The 23,963-nt window shown below is 36.3% G+C and overlaps 1 protein-coding gene across 1 annotated transcript in view; it reads left to right on the top strand.

Annotated features, from left to right (window-relative positions):
* BMPR2 (bone morphogenetic protein receptor type 2) overlaps positions 1-23,963 on the top strand; it is a 161,413-nt gene that overhangs the window by 101,455 nt on the left and 35,995 nt on the right. Inside the window, exons 2-3 of the mRNA XM_047773262.1 lie at positions 447-617; positions 2,029-2,199. Coding sequence (XP_047629218.1) covers positions 447-617; positions 2,029-2,199 — 342 coding nt within the window. The remainder of the gene's footprint in view (positions 1-446; positions 618-2,028; positions 2,200-23,963) is intronic.

A 23,963-nucleotide genomic window follows, 5' to 3' on the forward strand; every position in this document is an offset into this window, starting at 1 on the left:
CTCATCCTTAGATTAACATTCCTAATGGTATATGTTTATGGTAGAAGTGAACACTGTAGAATTTCCAAAAATTATTTAGCACTGTAGGTTGGTTAATTTGTTTTCTTGAAATTTTAATAATTTAGAGAATGGATGTTTTTCTGATGATTTTTTTTTATTCAGACACCAAAATTGTAATAGGAGAAAGAGTGTTGAGAATAATTTGTGTAAGAGAGTATTGCTTTTGAGAAATGATTTTTCAAGTTTGCTTTTTGTTTGGAAGTTAAAAATTAATTAATGAACAAATAGAAGTTATTGAATAAATACAAAATTGCATATTTGTTCAAGCCTTGTTAGGGATTTAGTAGGGAAATTTACAATGCCTTTCAAAAAGAATAAGATCTTATAACATTTTGCAAAGATTATCAGAAAATGAATTTGTCATTCTTTTATTTCCTGTGTTTTAGCTTCTCAGAATCAAGAACGTCTGTGTGCATTTAAAGATCCATATCAGCAAGACCTTGGAATAGGTGAGAGTCGAATCTCTCATGAAAATGGAACAATATTATGCTCAAAAGGTAGCACCTGCTATGGCCTTTGGGAGAAATCAAAAGGGGACATAAATCTGGTAAAACAAGGCAAGTAATACCTTTTTCATCTGAAATAAATGTTTTTCATACAATTGAAGTTTTTCTTTGTTTGTTTTTGGTCTCTTTTAGGGCCACACTGCAGCATACAGAATTTCCCAGGCTAGGGGTCAAATCCAAGCTGTAGCCTCCGGCCAACACCACAGCCACAGCAACGCAGGATCCGACCTGTGTCTGCAACCTATACCACAGCTCACGGCAACATTGGATCCTTAACCTACTGAGCGAGGCCTGGGATCGAACCTGTGTTTTCATAGATACTAGTCGGTTTGTTATCACTGTGCCTCCATGGGAATTCCCATACAATTAAAGTTTATCTCGGTAGGGGGGCATGGAGGTAGATTAAAGCCCTATCCAGGAGGAGAGTAAATTAAAAAGTATGTGTTCATGTATGTATTCACAAACCAGCTCCAAATTTGTAAAGGGTAACTGGTCTTTTAGTTTATTTTTATAACATCTTATTAAAATGTTAGCAGCATAACGTCATTGTATGAAGTTTAGAAAATATAGAAAACTCATGCCTACATTTCCACACTTTTTTTTTTTTTTTGAGTATTTTGGTTGAGTCCCTTCAGGTGTGTTTTCTTTGTACTTCTATGTTTATATGTGCGTGCTTTTTTACCCTCTAATTATGATAATACTGTATAAACAATTTCATACACAATTTTTTCTATTTTATATTATAAATATTTTCTCCTGTCTTTAAATATTCCTTGAAAACATATTCAATTTCTCTACAGTAGTTCATTGTATACCTGTATCTTAGTTTACAGACACGTTACTCTGTTACTGGACACTATGTTGTTTTCTGGTGTTCATTGTAATACGTAGTAGGTCAGTGAAAATCTTTGAACATAATTCTTTAATTGTATCTGGTAATTTTCTTGGAATAGATTTCTCAAAGTAGAATTTTTAGATAATAAAACATGAATATTATAAAGGTTCACCATAAAAATTGCCATATGACTTTCTAAAAAAGTTGTATACATTTATATTCCCTCCAGCACTGTACAAGAGTGTTCTTGAATCTTTGTTATTATTATATATAAATTTTTTTGGTCTTTTTTTGGGGGGGCGCCTTACCTGCAGCATATCGAGGTTCCCAGGCTAGGGATTGAATTGGAGCTGTAGCCGTTGGCCTGTGCCACAGCCACAGCAAGGCCGATCTGAGTCTTGTCTGCAACCTACACCACAGCTCACGGCAATGCTGGATCCTTAACCCACTGAGCAGGGCCAGGGATCGAACCTGCAACCTCGTGGTTACTAGTTGGATTTTTTTTTTCTGCTGTGCCACAATGGGAACTCCTCCAGATTGGATTGATTTTTTAGTTTGTTATTTTGCTTTTAGTTTTTTTTAATTGTATTGACTCCTAACTTATTTACATTAATATCCAATTTGTAGGATGTTGGTCTCACATTGGAGATCCCCAGGAGTGTCACTATGAAGAATGTGTAGTAACTACCACCCCACCCTCCATTCAGAATGGAACATATCGTTTCTGCTGCTGTAGCACAGATTTGTGTAATGTCAACTTTACTGAGAATTTTCCACCTCCAGACACAACACCACTCAGTAAGTACTAAAAGTGACTTACTTTTCCTTATAATATCTTTCTCCAAAGTTCTTCAACATAAAAATGCATAAAAATATTCAGGTTTGGCAAGAGTGAGAGGGGGAGTTCCAGCATCCTAAGACTACCTCTAGTAAATAGCTAAAATCCAAAAGAGGTATATCAAGATTTCCAGGGTACTGGTATATTATCAAATAAGTTTGAATCAAAAAATAGTACTTTCCAACCCCACGAAGGGGCATTTGGCTCTATTAAGAAAAGTACATATGCTCTTATTCTTTCACCCAGCACTCCCATTTGTAGGAATTTATCTTTGAAGGCACACCTCCAATGGAAGGTATATTATACATATATATAAAATTACACCTCCAATAGTAAGTGTAAAAGTATGTATGTATAACATTATCCATTAAGGTATTATTTGTAACTACATGATTGGAAACTACCTAAATGCCTAAGAATAGGAGATTGATTGAAATGCATTATGGTACACAAGTGTAATGGAGTACTAATTAGACAGGTATAAGAAAAAAATGAGTGAGATCTCTATGAAGTGGTTTGGTGTTATATCTAGAGATAATGTTTGGTGAATAAAAAGCATTACCATTGTGGCTCAGCGGTAATGAACCCGACTAGTATCCATGAGGACATGGGTTCAGTCCCTGGCCTTATTCAGTGGGTTAAGGATCCGGTGTTGCTGTGAGCTGTGGTGTAGGTTGCAGATGTGGCTTGGATTTGGCTTGCTGTGGCTGTACTGTAGGCTGGCAGCTATGGCTCTGATTCATCCCCTAGTCTGGAACTTCCATATGCCACAGGTGTGGCCGTTAAAAGAAAAAGGAAAAGAAGAGAAAGGATAAACCAGAAAATAATGACGTTATCTACTTACAAGGGCTGGAGGTAATGGAATTGAAAGGATATATATATAGGAAAGAATGATAATCCTCTGAATATGCTTTTTGGAAGTAGTTTTGGTTTTGGGAATCATGTTACTGTCTTGTGTGTGTAAAAAATAAAATTAAATCATTAAGGATGGAAAGGAAGAGGGGAGAAATTCCAAACTGAAAGCATACTAAAGCAAATGAGCCCAGTTGTATTTCACATAAATATCACACTTAAGGGAAATAGAACTAAACTAAGCATTTTGTAAAAATAGTATTTGGCTATATATACACTTTTTGCAATTTGTGATATAAGAAATGGGGGGGGATTGCAAACAAACCCTGAATTTTTTTTAGAAGGTTGCTTTTTAGTTGTATGGACAAAACAATTCTGAAACAACTGCAGATGTATTTGTATTATAGAATTAATAAAATAAGTATAAGTGTTGATATTTTTTGAGAGCCACTGTTCTCACTGAAGGAGTAGGGGCACAGTATACATGAGGGAAGATAAGAGAATCTTATGTGAATAGATTGCAGTTGAATGTATTATTATGGGCCTGTGACTAAAAGAAAATTCATATGTGTGTGTGTTACAGGCAGATGTAGTAGCCATGTATATGTCTGTGCATGTGTATATGTTTATATGTGTGTGTGTATAGACACACATACCTACATAGATTTCTTAGCTCTGTTTGTTGAAAAGAATCAGAGACAAAAGCACTCCCATAGCAGTGAGTGTACATAATGTCCAGATTTAGTTTCTACTACTGCTCTCCAGTCAATGGAATTTGGGCTTCTTGGAAAAATGACTTATTCTAGGACTGAGCAGGATAGGTGGAAAATAATCCTGAAAATTTTTGCTAACACTAGAAATTAAGGAAAGAAGTACCCTCAAATAGGATTGATACTTGTCACATTAGCCACTTGTAGGAACCTCCCACTGTCTACATTTGGGATAATTTTAGTACTAAAAAATACAGTAATAAATTTTAAGCCATTGGAGAGAAAATGAATTGACTTTATGCTGAGAGCAGAAAAGGGACAAGGGAGGGCACTTGTTTATAACAGAATGCCAAGCGCCAGCTGGTGAATGAAGGAGGTCTGGATTTGGAAAATTATCATTCTGCAGGTATCATGGCAAGGATTGGATCAGGTAGGAATCATCAAAACTCCTAAGTCTAGAGTCAGGTTCAATGAGGACTGAGAATATGGCCATCATTTTAGAGTTTCTCCAACATATTACAAGGGAGAAATTAGTAATTATAAAGTGAGGAAATTGGACAATGCCATAACCAGGTAATTTTATTAATAACATCATTAATAAAGGATAGATGGACATCCATGATATCCTGAGGACGCAGTATCACTAATATAGTACTGTATTTCAACCAGGAGTACATAACCTCAATCTAATCACAAATGAACATCAGACAATTCTTAAATTAAGAATGTTCTGTGACAAAAAGGGAATTTGTTTTCTTCAGAAATGTCATTGTAATATGAGAAGAATTGAGACTGAGAAGGATCTAGATTAAAGGAGGCTAAAAAACTTGACAGCTAGGCGGTATCCAACTCTTCTATAGTGGATGTGAAAAATGTGATAAAAGATGGTTGTTAGGCCAGTTGACAAAATAGATCACTGAAGAATTTTTTCGTTACTAGATTTACCAACGCCGATAACAGTAGTGTGGTTATTTAAGAGAATATCCATATTCTTAGGAAATATTCTAAGAAGTGTTTAAAAATAAAGGACACCCATATACATATAGTCTTCCTTGTATGATGAAGCAAATGGGGTAAAATGGTAACAAAAGTGAATTTAGATAAAAGTATAAAAATGGTAACAAAAGTGAATTTAGACAAAAGTATTTAGATAAAATATGAAAGTTTATTCTTTGTACTATTCTTATTCTTGAAATTGTTAATGTGTCTTAAATTATGTCCAAATAAAAAGTTCAAAATTTTTAAAAATATTTTTTAATTGAAATGTAGGACTTCTCAAGAATTCTTTCTCTGTCAGCATATTTTATCAACCTTTACTCCACAATCTTCAGATTTGGATTATTTCCTTTGATTTTTTTTTTTTTTTTTTTTTAATGGCCACAACCATAGAATATAGAAGTTTCTGGGCCAGGGATTGAATCCAAGCCACAGCTGTGACCTGCGCCACAGTTGAGGCAACACCAGATTCTTTAACCCAGTGTACTAGCCCTGGGATTGAATTTACACCTCTGGAGTTACCCGAGCAGATGCAGTCAGATTCTTAATCCACTGAGGCACAGGGGGAACTCCTTTAAGTGTTGAAATTTAAAGGGATTAGTTAAAATATAAGATTAAGAAGCAGAACTTTTTTTTTTTTTTGGTCTTTTTGCCATTTCTTGGGCCACTCCTGCAGCATATGGAGGTTCCCAGGCTAGGGGTTGAATCGGAGCTGTAGCTGCTGGCCCATGCCAGAGCCAGAGCAACACGGGATCCGAGCCGCATCTACGACCTACACCACAGCTCACGGCAACGCCAGATCCCCAACCCACTGAGCGAGGCCAGGGATCGAACCTGCAACCTCATGGTTCTTAGTCGGATTCGTTACCCACTGAGCCACGGTGGGAACTCCACCAGAACTTTTTTTTAATGGTCGGATAATACATAACTCGAAAGTATGGTTAGTCATTTTGCCTCATTTATAATTCTCATTATAAAATACCATTTATTCAATATAAATACAAACATTTGTCAAATAAAAACATTTACATACGTTTAAAAATTACTAGATATATGGTGCAAATTCATCAAGGAGAAGGGAGAACAGTGTGTGGTGACTCTTGATGGGAGGTTACATGTTGTTATACTTTTGTATTTTTGAATCTTTAACAGAATGTATTTATATGTTACTTATGTAAGAAAATGTTAAAGGCACACCTGCTTCTTAATTCAGAAAAATAGAAAAAATGATGGAGTTCTCTTTGTGGCTCATTGGTCACAAACCCAACTAGTATCCAGGAGGATGTGGGTTCAGTCCCTGGCCCCACTCAGTGGGTTAAGGATCCAGAGTTGCCATGAACTGTGGTATAGGTTGCAGATGCTCTGACGTTACTGTGGTTGTGTAGGCTGGCAGCTACAGTTCTGATTTGACCCCTAACCTGGGAACTTCAGTATGCTATGGGTGGCCCTAAAAAGAAAAGAAAAAGAAAAACAGAAAAATGAGATAGGAGTTCCCATCGTGGATCAGTGGTAATGAACCTGACTAGCATCCTTGAGGACACATGTTCCATCCCTGGCCTTGCTGAGTGGGTTAAGGATCCAGCGTTGTCATGAGCTGTTGTGTAGGTGGCAGACAAAGCTTAATCTGGTGTTGCTGTGGCTGTGGTGTAGGCTGGCAGCTGCAGCTCTGATTTGATCCCTCATGTGGGAACCTCCATATGCCTTGGGTGTGGCCCTAAAAAGACAGGAAAAAAAAAAAAAGAAAAATGTAATAAATGGACAGGAAAAAAATAATCTTTAATAATCTCTATACCTATAAACAACCATTGTTAATATTTTGAATGTTTCAGATATTTTCTCTTTACTTTTTGAATAGATGTATTAGTGATATAAAGGCATTTTAGAGCCTGCTTTAAGAAGTAATATAATAAGTATTTTCCATATTGTATATGCTTCATAATAATTAATTTTTAATAGTTGTAGAATATTTTATGAACTAGATATTTTTCTTATCTGTTCCCCTGGTTATGGACATTTATGCTATTTCTAGTTTTTTACTATAGTGCACTCTTTGTATATAAAGCATTATATTAAATTACAATTGTTAGTTATAATTTCTCTATCTGTCATTAGCAATATTTAAGTTCCTTGTCAAATCGCTTTTCCAGTAGTTGAAACAGTTCCTTTTCCTATCAGTGATATATGAGAGTGCTCATAGCTCCTCCTGTGTTATTCAACATTAATAAAATTTTGCTGAGGTCATTTTGAAAAATGTTTTCAGTTCACTTTATCAGGATTATAGAAGTTCATAGAGCAGTCTCTTCAGTAAACATCTAAAGGGACTTCAGACATTTAGTATACAGGGACATTGAAACTAGCTAGCATTTTTGAGTAGTCAGTATGTGCCAAACACTGTTCTAAGTCACGTAGCTAATAAACGGTGGAGCCAAGATTCAAATCTAGGCATTTTGGCTCCAGAGTATGTGTTATTAACCATTACTTTCTGTTAGTTTTAAACATTACTATCTATACTCAATTGTCATTAACCATTACTCTCTACACTCAAAAAGGGGGATTGTTAATATTTGTTAATTCATTTGGGAGAAGGATTGAGCAGATTTTTTTGAAAATGCTTATCACATTTTCTAAAGTTAAAGAACCGCTTCTGTTTTTCTTCACATCATCTTATTTAAGAAAAAAAAAAGAAACCCGCTTATATATAGTTTAAAGGGACATTTCCCATCACTGCTATAAATGAAAAAGCAGTATTGTAAGTGGACGGTAGCGTTAAAAATTCTTTATTTATTTATTTATGTTGCTTTTTAGGGCTGTGCTTGTGGCATATGGAAAGTCCAAGGCTAGGGGTTAAATCAGAGTTATAGCTGCTGGCCTATGCCACAACCAAAGAAATGTGGGATCTGAGCCATGTCTGCCACCTGCACCACAGCTCTTGGCAGTGCCGGATCCCCGAGCCAGTTAGTGAGGCCATGGATTGAACCCGCATCCTCATGGATATTATTAGGATTTGTTTCCACTGAGCCACAGTGGGAACTGTTACAAATGATTTGTTTCAAAATAAGGTGAAGGCAAAATCCTATTATTAATTATCTAGATGTTGTTGTTTATCAAATGGTCTGGACTTTTAAGCTTGCTTTCTCTGTGTTTAAAGAGGATAATAGCAAGTGTTTGTGTAGTAATACAATCAATCACTGTCACCAAGCTGAGATTTTATTCTTTAGTAATCAGACGAGAAAAAAATAAAATGATACATTGTTTTTATGAATTCACGGTATCATTAACATATAACGTTATATTTAGTTTTAGATATTCAACATAATCTGGGTAGTAATGTCAACTATTCGCTGAATCTATGACCTCAGTTGTTTTTGTATTCTACATAGTGAGATTGTAAGGTATTTTTCTTTCTCTGATTTATTTTACTTAGCATAATGCCCATGGCTGCAACTACACTGTTATAGAGAGAAAGATTTTCTTCTTTTTTTAATGGCTGAATGGTATTCCCATGCTTGTGCGCATGTGTATATATGCATACACACACATATTTTCTTGATGCATTTGTTCATCATTATACACTTAGGTTGTTTGTACACTTTGACTTTTGTAAATATTGGTGCAGTGAACATGGGGTGCATATATCTTTTTGAGTTGATATTTTCATTTCTTCATGTAGGTACCTAGACATCAATTTGCTGAATCATTTGTTAGTTTTGTTTTTAATTTTTTGAAGAAATTCCACACTGTTTTCCACAGTGGCTGTACCAGTTTTCATTCCCACCAGTGGTGCACGAGGCTTTTTTTCCTCCACATCTTCACCAACACTTATTTCTTGTCTTTTTGATAAATCATGTTTAATAGCAGTTGAGCAGATACATCTTTGGGAATATAGTGATGATATCAAAATATTGTAATAAGCGCTCAAAGTGTCTCTTTTTTCCCACTTTTAAAGTTTTATTGAAGTATTGTTGACTTTTGAGAATCACAAAGTGATTCTGTTACGCATGTATACACATCCATTATTTTTCAGATTCTCTTTCCATATAGATTACCACAGAATATTGGGTTGAGTTTATAGCTATATGTAGCAGGTCCCCATTGGCCAGTCATTCCCTCTACCATAGTGTGCATAATATGCCAATTCCAAACCCCCAGTCCATCCCTTTACCCACAAAGTATCTTTATTTATTTTTGTCTTTTGTCTTTTTTGTTGTTGTTGTTGTTGCTATTTCTTAGGCCGCTCCCGTGGCATATGGAGGTTCCCAGGCTAGGGGTCGAATCGGAGCTGTAGCCACCGGCCTACGCCAGAGCCACACCAACGCGGGATCCGAGCCGCGTCTGCGACCTACACCACAGCTCACGGCAACGCCGGATTGTTAACCCACTGAGCAAGGGCAGGGACCGAACCCGCAACCTCATGGTTCCTAGTTGGATTCGTCAACCACTGCGCCACGACGGGAACTCCCACAAAGTATCTTTAAAAAAAAAAAAGTAAATTTTATTCAAGCCACATAGGAAATTAACCTAAACAACTGCTTAAAAAAAAAAAAGGATCATATGAGAGAGGGAAGTATTAGATTTCAAAAATATTCCCTTGATTGTTTGGGAGGTTATATAGGATAATGATTTAAGAAAGAGTATTGGAGGCCCCACTGTGGCTCAGCAGGTTGGGAACCCAGCTAGTATCCATGAGGATCCCTGGCCTTGCTCAATGGATTAAGGATATAGCGTCACTGCGAGCTGCAGCCTAGTTCACTGATGTGGCTTGGATCTGGGGTTGCTGTTGCTGTGGCTAAGCCTCCGATTCTACCCCTAGCCTGGGAACCTCCATATGCCATGGGTGTGGCCCTAAAAAGACAAAAAATGGGGGGGGTTCCCTTTGTGGCTGAGCGGTAGCAAACCTGACCGGTATTCCTGAGGAGATGGGTTCAGGCCCTGGTCTTGCTCAGTGGGTTAAGGATCTGGCATTGCTCTGGCTGTGGTGTGTTCCATTTCAACCCCTAGCTTGGAAACTTGCAGATGTCTCATGTGCAGCCCCATAAAAACAGTTTTGACTCTCAATCTCAGTGTCTGAGTTAAACCTTGCTTTTTTGCTTGCTAAAAATAGCTTTATGCAGGTTATTTAGCCTCTCCATGTGTCAATTACCTCATAGACAATATATTAGTATCTAATTTATATGGTTATCTTATAGCTTAAACAAGATAATGCCTGTAAAGTGCTTACCAGGTAGTAAACATTCAATAAATAATGGCTGTGTTTGGGAGGGAACTGTCTTTAAATCCTTTAGAAACCAGCTATTACAAGCATCCTCCCTTATATATAATCTTTTTTTTTTTTTTTTTTTAACTTAGGGCACTTTTTTGCTAATTTTTATCCTATGAGGCTTATATTCTGGTGTCTTTATTTATTTGAGAGAAGAATTATTATTGAATTTCCCTTGAAATATATTCAGGTTCCTGTGTCCTTCTAGGTGAAAAATAGAAGGTCATATTTCTTGTATTTTTCATCTTCCCCCCAAAGCAAAAGAACTATAAGAAGTCATTCCTAAAACAGTGGATATTCTGCTTAATTTTCCCCAAGCATATACCTCTCAAGGTTTTAAATAATGAATAAAATGCAATTGATCTTCATTGTTCCAGGATTCCGTATTTGTGACCCCTTACTTGCTAAAATGAATTTGTACCCCCCAAATCAGTACTCATGTTGCTTTCTCAGTCATTCAAAGACATGAGCTGAATAATAAAAATTTGCATTACCTCATGTGCATGTTTATAGCTAAGGTCAGTCAAGGCGATGCTTTGCCTTTCTTCTTTAAGCTGTCATACTATAAAGATGTGTCCTTTTTGTTGTCTATTTTGTGCCATGGTTTTTGCCTTTTTTTTTTGGTGATTTTTCAGTTTAAAATGACCCTCAGTTACAGTACTGAAGTGTTGCCTAGTGTTCCTAATAAGAGTGCGGTAAGTCTGTGATGTTCCTTACAGAGACAACACGTGTGTTAGGTGTGCTTCTTTCAGACATGAGTGGTACTGTTGTTGGCCATGAGTTCATTTCTAATGAGTCAACAATACACTGTATATTAAATCAGATAACTTTAAACAGAAACATATATAAAAGAAGGTTATGTATTGATGGCATGACAAAGATGTTTTGACTAGAGGCTCACAGGAACCTGACCCTGTATTTCCAGTAAGAACAGTGGTCAGTATTTGCTAATTAAGTGTTTACAATAACTTTATAGAACATGACTCCCACAGTTAATGAGAATCAGACGTGCAGATCTTCCTCAGCATATGGTGGGGTTACGTCCTGATAAATCCACTGTAACTTGAATATATTTTAAGTAGAAAATGTATATATTTCTAACCTACAAACCATCATAACTTAGCCTAGTCTACCATATACATTCTCAAAACACACTAGCCCACAGTTGGGGAAATCATCTAACACAAAGCCTACTTTATAATAAAATATTTAATAACTCATATAATATATTGAATACTAAAAGTTAAAAACAGTGGTTATTTATGGGTACAGAATGGTTGTAAGTGTATCTGTTAAACTCTTGTGATCGTGTGGCTTACTAGAAGTTGCAGCTCACTGCTGCTGCCAAGCTTCACAAGAGAGTATCATACCTCATCTTGCTAGCCCAGAAAGACCTCAAAATTCAAAATTTGAAGTACGGTTTATATTGAATGCTTATCATATCCGTACTGTCATAAAGATAAAAAAAATCCTATATCAAATAATCATATAGCAGGGACCGTCTGTATGTAAACTGTGATAGGCAGCTTCTGACATGGCTCTCTGTCTCCTAGTATTTGCACCTCTGGCTAATCTGGCTCTCTGAATGTGGGCAGGACCTGGTGGCTTGATTCTAACAAATAGAATATGGCAAAAATGATAGGATATGACTTTTAAAATTGTTTTAAAAAGACTGTTAGTTCTGTCTTGCTGGTATATTCTCTCTGGCTCTTCTGTGCTTGCTCTAATGAAGAGGGCTGCCTGACAAAAATGAGATTATCCTCCTGCCAATAGCCAGCAAGGAATTGCCAATAGCCAGCAAGGAATTGCCAACAGCTCACAAAGAACTGAATCCTACAAACAACCACTGTGTGAGCTTAGAAGCAGTTAACTTCCCCATTTAAACCTTGAGATAACTATGGCACAAGTCTAAACCTTAATTGCATGCAGTCTTGTGAAAGATACTAAACTATGTTTAAGGAGTGCCTAGATTTTTAAACTGAAAAAATAAGTGTGTATTATTTTAAGTCATTAAGTTTTAGGGTAATTTGTTATGTAACAGTAGATAATTAGTACATATATAGTTAAATATTTATTTATTTATTTAATGCCTTTTAGGGACATACCTGCAGCATATGGAAGTTCTCAGGCTAGGGGTTGAAGTGGAGCTGTAGCCCCCGGCCTACACCATAGACACAGCAACTCAAGATCCAAGGCACATCTGCAACCTATACCATAGTTCATGACAATGCCAGATCCTTAACCCACTGAACAAGGCCAGGGATCGAACCCATGTCCTCTTGTATTCATTTCTGCTGAGCCACAATGGGAACTCCTGAAATGATTTCTAGAGTTAGGCCAGTTGTCCCAACATGCAGGGTTTGTTAAATTGTTTTCATATTGTTATTTTTAATCATTTGACATTTCTAAATTGGAGGTTAGTTCTAGAAGATTTACATTTTGGCATGAATACTTTATGGGTGATGTTGTATATTTCTTACTGTATCATATCAAGCATGGTATCATTTAAGGTGGTAACTCTGTTGAAAAGGTACGTTTTTTCTTTTGCAGTTAGTAATGTATCAGTAGTTATTTTGGCACTATGCAAATAATTTTGTTATTCAACAGCCTTTTCATTTAGTGGCTTTATCATGCATTGATAATCCTTTCCCAGACCAATTATTGTATTGGGAATTATAAAATGGTGATTTTAGGAAGTTTCCTGGTGGCTCAGTGGGTTAAGGATCTGGCATTGTCACTGCTGTGGTGCAGGTTTGATCCCTGGCCTGGGAACTTCCACATGCTGTGGGTACAGCCAAAAAGTTAAATTAAATGGTGATTTAAAATGGTGATTTTCTGGATCTGTCATTTCTTCTAATTTAATGATAGCTCTCATTCTTGTGCTGAAAAAGAAGTTAAGAAAAAAAAGTTGTTTTTGTTTTGTTTTGTTTTGCTTTTTAGGGCCACACTTGCAGCATACGGAGGTTCCTAGGCTAGGGGTCCAATCAGAGCTACAGCTTCCGGCCTACACCACAACCACAGCAACGTCAGACCCGATCCATATCTGTGACCACAGCTCATAGCAACCCTGGATCCTTAACCCACTTAGCGAGGCCAGGGGTCAAACCCGCAACCTCATGGTTCCTAGACAGATTTGTTTCTGCTGCACCACAACGGGAACTCCCTTGTTTTTGTTTTGTGACTGTGCCCATGGCATGTAGAAGTTCCTGGGCCAGGGGTGGAGCTCTCGCCACAGCAATGACCCAAGCTACCTCAGTGACAATGCCAGGTCCTTAACCCACTGAGCTACCCAGGAATTTCTGTTTTTAAGTATTAGTATGGACTTGTAGATTTTTCTTTTAATGCTAAATAAAGTAATTCTGAGTTTGGCTACAAGAGCCCTTTTAAGCTGGTTCTCTGTCCTTTTTTTAAAAAAACAGCTTTATTGAGATATAGTTCACATGTCATAATATTCTTCCTTTTAATGTTTTATTATTGTTATTATTTTGCTTTTTAGGCCCACCCGTGCAGCATATGGAAGTTCCCAGGCTGAGAGTTGAATTGGAATTGCAGCTGCAATTCCACCACAGCCACAGCAATGCAGGATTTGAGCCACATCTGCAGTCCATACCACAGCTAATGGCAACACCTGATCCTTAACTCACTCAGAGGAGCCAGGGATCTAACCCGCATCCGAAACGTATACTAGTCAGGTTTGTTACCTCTGAGCCACAACAGGAATGTGCAAAATATGTTTTATTTAAAGTGCAAAAAAATCATTGTTAATATAATCTCAGTATCATGCAGCCACCACCGTCTAATTCCGGAACATTTTCATTACCTCAAAGCCCATTGGTGGTCACACTCTCTTACCCCCGCCACCCCCAGGACCTAGCAAACACTAACCACTGAGCCACGATGGGAACTCCTATAAATGATATAATATTTTTGTTTCTCTGACTTCACTTAGTATGATGTCTAGGTCCATCCATGTTGCTGGAAATGGCAGTAAGAAATGGTGGGTTTTTTTTTTTTTCTTGTTTGTTTTTGTTTTTTTTTCTGGTTGCACCCCCAGGATGTGGAAGTTCCCGGGTCAGGGATTGAACCCATGCCACAGTTATGTCCTGCACCACAGCTGTGGCAATGCAGGATCCTTTACCCACTGGGCCACAGAGGAATGTCCAGAAAAGGCACTCTTTAGTTTTATTTTCTATTAATATTGGCACAGAGAGTAAAAGTGTGCTAAAGATCAAACTTCACAATTCAGGCTTTCTGTTTTAGAATTTACGAGTATTTTTTTCTGCCTTTGATGGTTTTTGTTTTTGCTACCATGAAAAAGAATTTTCCCTACTCATTTTTTAATATGTTATTTAAGAAGAGGTTTTTATAGATTTTTTTCAATAGAAATTTATACGTATATTTAAAACATCTAGTTTGCAATTATTTCACTACAAAAACTTCCTTTTCTATATCTGTCATGTGTTTCTCCATGCCATTTTGGATTAGATTTTGTCTACCACAGTGTGTTTTATTTAGTAAAAGATTTCTACTCTTCCCTTTAAAAAAAAATCAGGAATTTAATATACAGCGCAAACAAACTTTTCCACAGAAAAGAAAATCATGGACTTGGAGAATAGACTTGTGGTTGCCAAGGGGGAGGGGGATGGAGTGGGATGGATGGGGTGCTTGAGGTTAATAGATGCAAACTATTGCCTTTGGAATGGATTAGCAATGAGATCCTATTGTGTAGCACTGGGAACTATGTCTGGTCACTTATGATGGAGCATAATGATGTGAGAAAAAAGAACATATACATGTATGTGTAACTGGGTCACCATGCTATACAGTAGAAAATTGACAGAATACTGTAAACCAGCTATAATTGAAAAATAAAAATCATTCTATCTAAAAAAAAAAAAAAAAAATCAGGAGTTCCCATCATGGTGCAGCAGAATCCATCTAGGAACCATGAGATTGTGGATTTGATCTCTGGCCTTGCTCAGTGGGTTAAGGATCCAGCGTTGCCATGAGCTGTGGTGTAGGTCGAAGACTTGGCTTGGATCTGTCGTTGCTGTAGCTCTGGTATAGGCCAGCAGCTGTAGTTCCAATTAGACCTCTAGCCTGGGAACCTCTATATGCAGCGGGTGAGGCCCTAAAAAGCAAAAAAAAAAAAAAAAAAATCAGCCAGACATAACTCAGTGCCAGACCACCTACCATGTCACATGGTATTTCTAGCTGCCAGAGCTGTTGACCAGAGGTCCATGTTTTGAAGTAAAGGAAAAGGAAATTGACATTTTTCTTTTCTTTATCATAGACTAAAAATACATGGAAATATGAGCTAATAGTATTTAAAAAGCATTTCGTAAACACTTGAAATTATGGTAACTGGTTTATATATATGTATATATCCTTGATATTTTAAAAATAAAGAGTTATCTTCTGTAAAGGTAAGAACCATTCTCTGAGACGTTTCATAGTTTATACAGGGTTATAGGCATTACTTTTAGACACTTTTGTTTGGATGTTAATTTATCTACAATTACAATTGTGAAAAAAACATGGATAGAACTAGAGAAAAATGTACTCTAAACTGTTCTAAAATGTCTAGTTTTTAGATAACTGAAAGCTGTATATATTTGCACACATCTCTCTAAGATGGTATATGAGCAGTAAGAGACGTGTTCATGTGTTTCTCAGCTGTTGCCAATAATCAGTAAACCAATTCTAAGCTCAGTGGCTTTAACAACAAGCTTTTATTCTTATGACCACTGGTCTTGTAGATCAGCTGCAGTTTGCCTCATGCAGGCTGTAGTCAGCTCCAGGCTGCAAGGTCAGTTCGGGTCTTCTCTGGGGCTCAGGATAAAGGGGTAGCATCTACTCAGAATAATTTTTCTAATAGTGGACTAGTTGATCACAAGGAGTGCAAACACAGCTACTCAAGCATATTTTAGATCTCTGTTTGTTTTATACTTGCCAACTTTGTGTTGGCCTGCGTTAGTCACGTGGCCAGATCCAAAGTCAAGGGGTAGGAAAGTAAACTCCATCTACCGTGAGACTATAGCAAGAATGTGGATATATTACTATTAGAGGAAAGTAAGAATTTAAGGAAGCAAAAAGATCTTTTAGCACATATTTATTTAGTACCAACTCCTTTTTGTATGTTATAAATTCCTCACTCCTTTTAAAATAAAATCTGTTGTATACAAGGATGGATATCAAAATGTACACACAAATGATATAAATCAAAATTATTTTCCCTTTGTTAACTTTTTTGTGTGTGTGTCTTCACCTGTGGCATGTGGAAATTCCTGGGATGGGGATTTAGCTCGCACCATGGATAGACCTGAGCTACTGCATTGGCTTTTAGTACAGATATTTTAATTAAGTAATTTTCTACCTCCTTTAAAATAATGTGCCAGTTATTGTAAAGATCAATATTTTTTTCTTTTTATTAGTTTTTTTTAAAGGATACACATAGAAATTTAATGAAAGAAAAAAATCAGCATTTCAAATCACCAAAAAATATGTATAGTGAGTTCTGTAGTAGAAAATACATGTTCCTAAAAAACTATTTCGGTGTTTTTATTTGATGAATTTAGAACTGTTGGCTCTATCAAAGTATTGGAGCTACTGAAGTTCTTGCTGTGGCACAGTGGGTTGAGAACCTAACTGCAGTGGCTCAGGTCACTGAGGAGGCATGGGTTTGATATCTGGCCCGGCACAGTAGGTTAAAGGATCCTGCATTACTGCAGCTGCAGTGTAAATCTCTCCTGTGGCTTGGATTCAATCCCTGGTCTAGGAACGTCCATAAGCCACAGTGTAGCCATTAAAAAAAAAAATGTATTGAAACTACTAAACAATCACTCATTAAAGAAGATTAATGTGGTTTGTTTTGCAGTTTGACATAATACTAAGATTTTTTTTTAAAACAATATTTCTTTCTCACAGAGATTATATAGTTAATTTTTGTTTTTGTTTAAAAACTATACAGGAATTGGACTAAAAATAGAACTTCTAACATTGCCCATAATGTCATCAGTGCTTTCAAGTGGTACATGTGGGTACCTCGAAGGCAAGATTGTAGGCCAAAATATGTACTGGGAGAAAGAAAGGAACATAAAAGAGAAGGAGGGGTAAAAAGAGAGGAAGTGGCAAAAAGAAGAGCTGAGGAGATGGGGAAAAAGAAGTATCTGTGTTGGAGGATGATACAGCACCAGAAAAAGTTATTATAAACTCATATCGGTGCCATCAGTGCCCTAGGTATTAATGTCACTTTACCACCCTACTCTCAGTATCTGAGTAGTGGGGTTTGTAGGAACCGAGGAAATATTTATGAACAGTTTGAGTGAAAGTAATAAATAGATCCTGTGATCTTTTCATGGAAGGCCAGATGTGTATGTTTGGAAGGTCCTTTTAATGAATTGTCAAATACTGCATGGCTGTACTTCGAGGGTAGGATATAAGGAAATAATCTGGGAGCTATGAATAGTTAAATTGAGTCAGTGGTTTTAGGTTGTGTGTTAAGGTTGGTTTTCTGAACATTGCCAGTTACATAAAGCCATGTCCAGTAAGGCATATTTCCCTCTTTTCTATCTCTCAATCTCCAAGCTTTTCTTTCTGCTCTGTTCTGCTCTAGTGCATAGTTTATTAACTCTGGCCTTCTTGGTTGCTACTACTACCTCTGCTGCCAAAACATTAGAAACAGAGAATGTGCAGCCTTTTCATTTTTCTGCTTTAATAAATTTTTCTCTTGCCAACAAATTGGATACTTTAAAAGTACTAATTATAGCTGGAAAACCAAATGTATATATTTCTGTAATTCTTTTCTGTAATGCTTAATAGGGATTACCTACAGTGATCTTGTAATTATAAGTCCCAGACTCATTACCGGGAAAAATAACTTGTTGTATAGAAAGCAACCTGAATGAATTTTATCTTCACTTATAGTTGCAGGCTTAAATCTTGAAAACGTACAAATGCAAAGCACAGAAATTCTATTTATATAAGATTCAGAAATGGGCAAAACTAAGCAGTTAGAAAATATCATACTATTAAGAAAAACAAGGAAGTAATTAAACAAAAGTTAGGATGGTGACCTTTTTAGGGAGAAGAAAGGCTATTATGACCCAGAAGAAGCAGGTAGGGTTTTGGGAAACATTAACGTTCTCTTTCTTGGCCCAGGTGGTGGCCACATGAGTATTTACTTCATAATAATTTACCAAGCAGTACATTTGTATTATAAATGCATTTGTGTATGTAGATTATGTTTTGTAATGAAAAATCGTTCAAAAAGAGAAAGACAATGGAAAAACCAGGAGACAGATGAAAGTAAATTTAGTAAAAAAGTTAAATTATTTTTCTCTACATCTCTATCTTGCTGTCCTTATAAGAGTGAGCCCACCATCAGATGATTACTGTCAAAAATGAAAAGAACATCAGAGAAGGCAGGAGTTACCTATACAATGCAATTTATATTTTGTTGTCTAGTCCTCAAATGACTGGAAAATATAACTAACTTCTACTTTTATAACCATATTGTTTCATTGTCATTTTCTGAGGGTCTTTAGTATAAATTCTGGATTTAGAAGTATCATTTATATACCAGTGAGGAAAATTTACCAGGGATCTCTGAGTGATTTGACTTTTTGGTTTGATTCTGTATTGTGAGAATTTTTGTTTTGTTTTACATAAGGAATATGCAGTGATTAGATTTCCATTTTCCTAATGTTAATTCAGGGTCAGATTGACTTTTATTTAGTTAGGTTATAAGAAGTATGAAATAATTATTTTCAAAGGTGTTTGTATGGAGTTAACAACACTTTTGTTTTATCATTTATGTATGTTTTATCATTTATGTTCATAAAATATGAACAGAATAGAGACAATTAAGGCCTGGTAGAATTATACCAAAAATATTTTGAGGACGTATCCAATGATTTTTTTTCTTTGTACTTCAATGTTTTTTTAAAGGCAGCATAGTCTACAGTTTAATCTTTAATTTTCTTATATTTACTAAAGTTCTTAAGCTATTAAATGTTATTTTATGCTTATTTAATCCCTTTACTTCAATGAAATATAATTAACTGTTTTAATTCATTCTTTAATAAAAGAAACAAAATGCTGAAATACAGTCTTTAGAAATCACAAAGCAGCTAGTTTAAAGACATTAAAATTATAAATTCAATGTGATGATCATTGTACAGCTATGAATGTAATACATTGAGCAATATAAAAAATAATAATAAAAGGTAAAAAAAATTTTTTTTAAATTATAAATTCATAGTTAGAAGTTAAGACTGATAGGTAAGCTTTCCTTTCTGGAGGGGAGGGGGTTTAATACAGATTGTTTCTCTTTCTCCCTTTAGTTTCCTGCTGTTGCTTTTATAATTCAATCATAAAATTCCCGGACTTAGAAGAATATGAAATTTTTTGCATATTGTTATTTGTTGTGTTTGTTTCTTATAAGCTAGATCTGGTTATAGTAATTAACAAGGCAAGTTACATTTAAAATAATCTTAAATATTCAGTATTTAATACTATCTTGAAGAAGCCCCACGAACTCTGCCTCTTCTCAGTTTGTTTTAGGACATTAAACATAAACATTAATCTGATTATGGTCATTGTATAGTTGCCATTACAAACTTAATAATTAAAATAAGTCAAGATTGTTTATTCCTTATAAAAATATTTGTTCAAAACACTGAGCTGCACAATATATCATCGTTACTGAAACGCTATTTAACAATCTGAATTATTTTGCTAAGGAATTCATTTAACTCCGATCTTTATTTTGATTTTAAATGTTTTTCTCTGTTTTTATGAAAAGCACATGCTGTAAAATTTTTTCTTTTAAAACTTAATCCCTAATTTGCCTTTCCACACAGAGTTGTAAAAGATTAAGGAGCCAACATAACCACTGTGTGTTATATTTAAGATTTCCTTTGTTGCTTGCTGCACATGCAACAGTGTTGTTCTTTCTTTGACACCGACCCCAGACAAAGGCTGAGTGTAGCAAGGAAGCAGACAGCACGCCTCCAGTAGTGGCCCCTGCCTGGCTCCAGGATTTGTAAACAGAAACATCCCAGGCTCCAGTGAGGCAGACAGCAGTTCCCTGTCTGCTCTGCATTCAGGAAGCACTTGCTTGTACAAGCCCAGCCATTACACACAGGCATACATGCAGTGTTTACATTTGACTGAGTATTTAACTGAGAAAGCTAATAGAGAGGAAGAAGAGGGTTTATTAGAGCTAAGGGAATACAACAATTTCAGGGGTAGCATAAGTATATGTTTTTTAGAGAGGATTTTTTAAAAAATAAAAGACAAAAGGTTGGAGTTTTTTGGTTAAAGACCTCTTTTATTGCATATACCCATATTGAAATATTTTTCCTGGCAGTTTTTCAGGGATCTCATATTTTTAGACCATGTGAAATATCCTAGAAAGTTTTTCATTTAAAATATTTAACCATTAGCATGATTTTTAACATGTTTAAAAACAAGTTTGGGAGTTCCCATCATGGAGCAGTGGTTCACGAATCCGACTAGGAACCATGAGGTTGCGGGTTCAATCCCTGGCCTTGCCCATTGGGTTAAGGATCCAGCGTTGCTGTGAGCTGTGGTGTAGCTTGCAGATGTGGCTCAGATCCCATGTGTCTGTGGCTGTGGCGTAGGCCAGTGGCTACAGCTCCGATTCGACCCCTAGCCTGGGAACCTCCATATGCCCTGGGAGCAGACCTAGAAAAGGCAAAAAGACAAAAAAAAAAGTTTGAACACTTTTTTCCTCCCTATTATATGACTTGATAATTTTTGTTTCAGATTTTGGGTTAATGTATATTAGTATGCAAGTTATGTGGCATTTTCTTTTCTGAGTTTGAGAATAAAAGTAAAGAGAATGCTGAGACTTCAAGAAACACTAGGGAACTTAACACAGATTTTTGGAATTAATAGAACTTTATTTTATTTTATTTTTTTTGTCTTTTTGCTATTTCTTGGGCCGCCCCTGTGGCATATGGAGGTTCCCAGGCTAGGGGTCCAATCGGAGCTGTAGCCACCAGCCTACACCAGAGCCACAGCAACGCGGGATCCGAGCCGCGTCTGCAACCTACACCACAGCTCACGACAACGCTGGATCGTTAACCCACTGAGCAAGGGCAGGGACCGAACCCGCAACCTCATGGTTCCTAGTTGGATTCGTTAACCACTGCGCCATGACAGGAACTCCTTTTTTTTTCTTTTTTTTTTGGAATTAATAGAACTTTAAAAGTAATCTAATATAACCACTTTTAAAAAATAGTTTAATTAAATTATTTATTTACTTACTGTCTTTTGTCTTTTTAGGGCTGCACCCGCAGCATATGGAGGTTCCCAGGCTAGGGGTCCAATCGGAGCTACAGCTGCCAGCCTATGCCAGAGCCACAGCAATGTCAGATCTGAGCCGCATCTGCTACCTACACCACAGCTCATGGCAACGCCGGATCGTTAACCCACTGAGCAAGGCCACAGATCAAACCTGCAACCTCATGGTTCCTAATCGGATTTATTTCCACTGCGCACACGAAGGGAACTCCTAATAGTTTAATTTTAATAGCACACTTACAGTAACAGCACAGAAAACAGACAACATTAGAAACATGTTCTTGCATGTAGGAAAACTCCACAAAATATAACGAATGGGTAAGATCTACTATATGACAAAAATTGTACATATATCGCTTAGTTCCTGTCAATAAAAATTTACTTGTTTTTAAAAAGTCCAAATACTCATATTGTCCAGAAACATTTAACAGGATTATTTACAGTTGTTATGAAGTTGAACTTCTGAAAGTTGTTCACTGAAACATTTTAACTTGCATTTATGCTTTCTGTGTGCTCATTAAAAATTGACATATTGGAGTTCCCTGGTGGCCTAGCAGATTGGGGATCTGCATTGTCACTGTTGTGACACAGGTTCAGTCCCTCACCAGGGAACTTCTTCATGCCATGGGCATGGCCAAAAAAAATTACTTATAAATGAAAATGGAAAAACTGCCAATACCTGATTTCTGTCACCTATCTTTACACTCAAACTTGAATACTTTGGTATATACCTTTTGACCATATGGAGAAGAAATTGTCTGACATTCAGAACTATCAATGACAGAAAGAAGAGATAAAAATTATTTTTTGAGAATGAAATGTTTTCCTTATAGTAGATTCTTTTTTTTTTCCATTCTTTTTTTTTTAATTATTTATTATTATTTTTTTCCCACTGTACAGCAAGGGGGTCAGGTTATCCTTACATGTACACATTACATTTTTCCCCCAGCCTTTCTTCTGTTGCAACATGAGTATCTAGACAAAGTTCTCAATGCTATTCTGCAGGATCTCCTTGTAAATCTATTCTAAGTTGTGTCTGATAAGCCCAAGCTCTCGATCCCTCCCACTCCCTCCCCCTCCCATCAGGCAGCCACAAGTCTCTTCTCCAAGTCCATGATTTTCTTTTCTGAGGAGATGTTCATTTGTGCTGGATATTAGATTCCAGTTATAAGTGATATCATATGGTATTTGTCTTTGTCTTTCTGGTTCATTTCACTCAGTATGAGGTTCTCTAGCTCCATCCATGTTGCTGCAAATGGCATTATGTCATTCTTTTTTATGGCTGAGTAGTATTCCATTGTGTATATATACCACATCTTCCGAATCCAATCATCTGTCGATGGACATTCTTATAGTAGATTCTTAAGCACGTTCTTCACACATGTACCATGCTAGTTGAGTGTCTTTTGGAATACTTTTTTTTTTAAGTTTATTAATATTTTCTTGTGCAATCCAATCTACCTTTAATTGTGTCCAGTATATTTTTCACACCATGCATTGTAGGTTTCATCTTTAGATCTTCATTTAGGGTCTTTCAAATATGTAGACAGATTAGATAGATACCCAGATGACAGTTAGATGATGCATATATACATACGGATAGAGATATATTCCGAATCTCTACTTAACCTTTTATACATATGGAAAACAGGTATAAAAACTGCTTAATGCATTATCTGGTCATTGTAACATCTCTGTCAATTCTGAGTCAGTTTTGATTAATTGACTTATGTTCTTATTATGGGTCATATTTTTCTACTTTTTTGCATGCCTGGCAGTTTTATTATTGGTTGGCATTCACTGTTAGTTTTACCTGACTTTTGGTCTACTTGTTACACATTTGCATGGATCGCATACAGGTTGGTATCTTCAAAAAAGGCAAACCAGAAAGGCTTAATTTGCCTCCTTTACTATCAAGTACAGATTTGTTTTGACATCCTGAGCAATATCTCACACCAAATGCTGAAAGGGAAGTTTCGGAATCAGAATTTCAGTGGACTCCTAATAATGTCTAATTTCATGGACCACTGCAGTACAGGCCTGTAATGATAAGGTTTCTGCATTAGAAGCAACCAAGGTGGATACTACAACATTTTTCTCATAAAACACACAAATTTTTGGAAAAGTCCCTTAGTGTTTTTTGTTTAATTCTCTTTTCTTACAGTTTACTAAATTTATATCAAGTTGGGCTATTTGTTTTTTAAAGAACTCCTGGGCTGCCAGTTTTAAAAAGCCAAACTAGATTATAAAAACCTAAACATGGGAATTCCCTATTGGCTCAGCAGGTTAAGGAGGCCATTGTTGTCACTGCTTTGGCATGGGTTTGGTCCCTGGCCCAGCAACCTCCTCAAGCTGTGGGCATGGCCAAAAAAAAAACCCAAGACACATTGACATCAAAAAGAGATAGCAAATGATGAGATGGAAAAATGGAAATCAGTTGCAATAATGTAGAAAAACTCAATGGTCCTTAAGAGTATCATCATAGACTAATTGAGATCTAAAACTATGGCACCAGTCATGTAGAAATTCACTCCAATATATTTAGTTTAAGAAGTCTGAAAAAACATACATCGTGGAG

This window comes from Phacochoerus africanus, chromosome 3 (genome assembly GCF_016906955.1).
Source record: "Phacochoerus africanus isolate WHEZ1 chromosome 3, ROS_Pafr_v1, whole genome shotgun sequence".
In the NCBI taxonomy this organism is placed as follows: domain Eukaryota; kingdom Metazoa; phylum Chordata; class Mammalia; order Artiodactyla; family Suidae; genus Phacochoerus; species Phacochoerus africanus.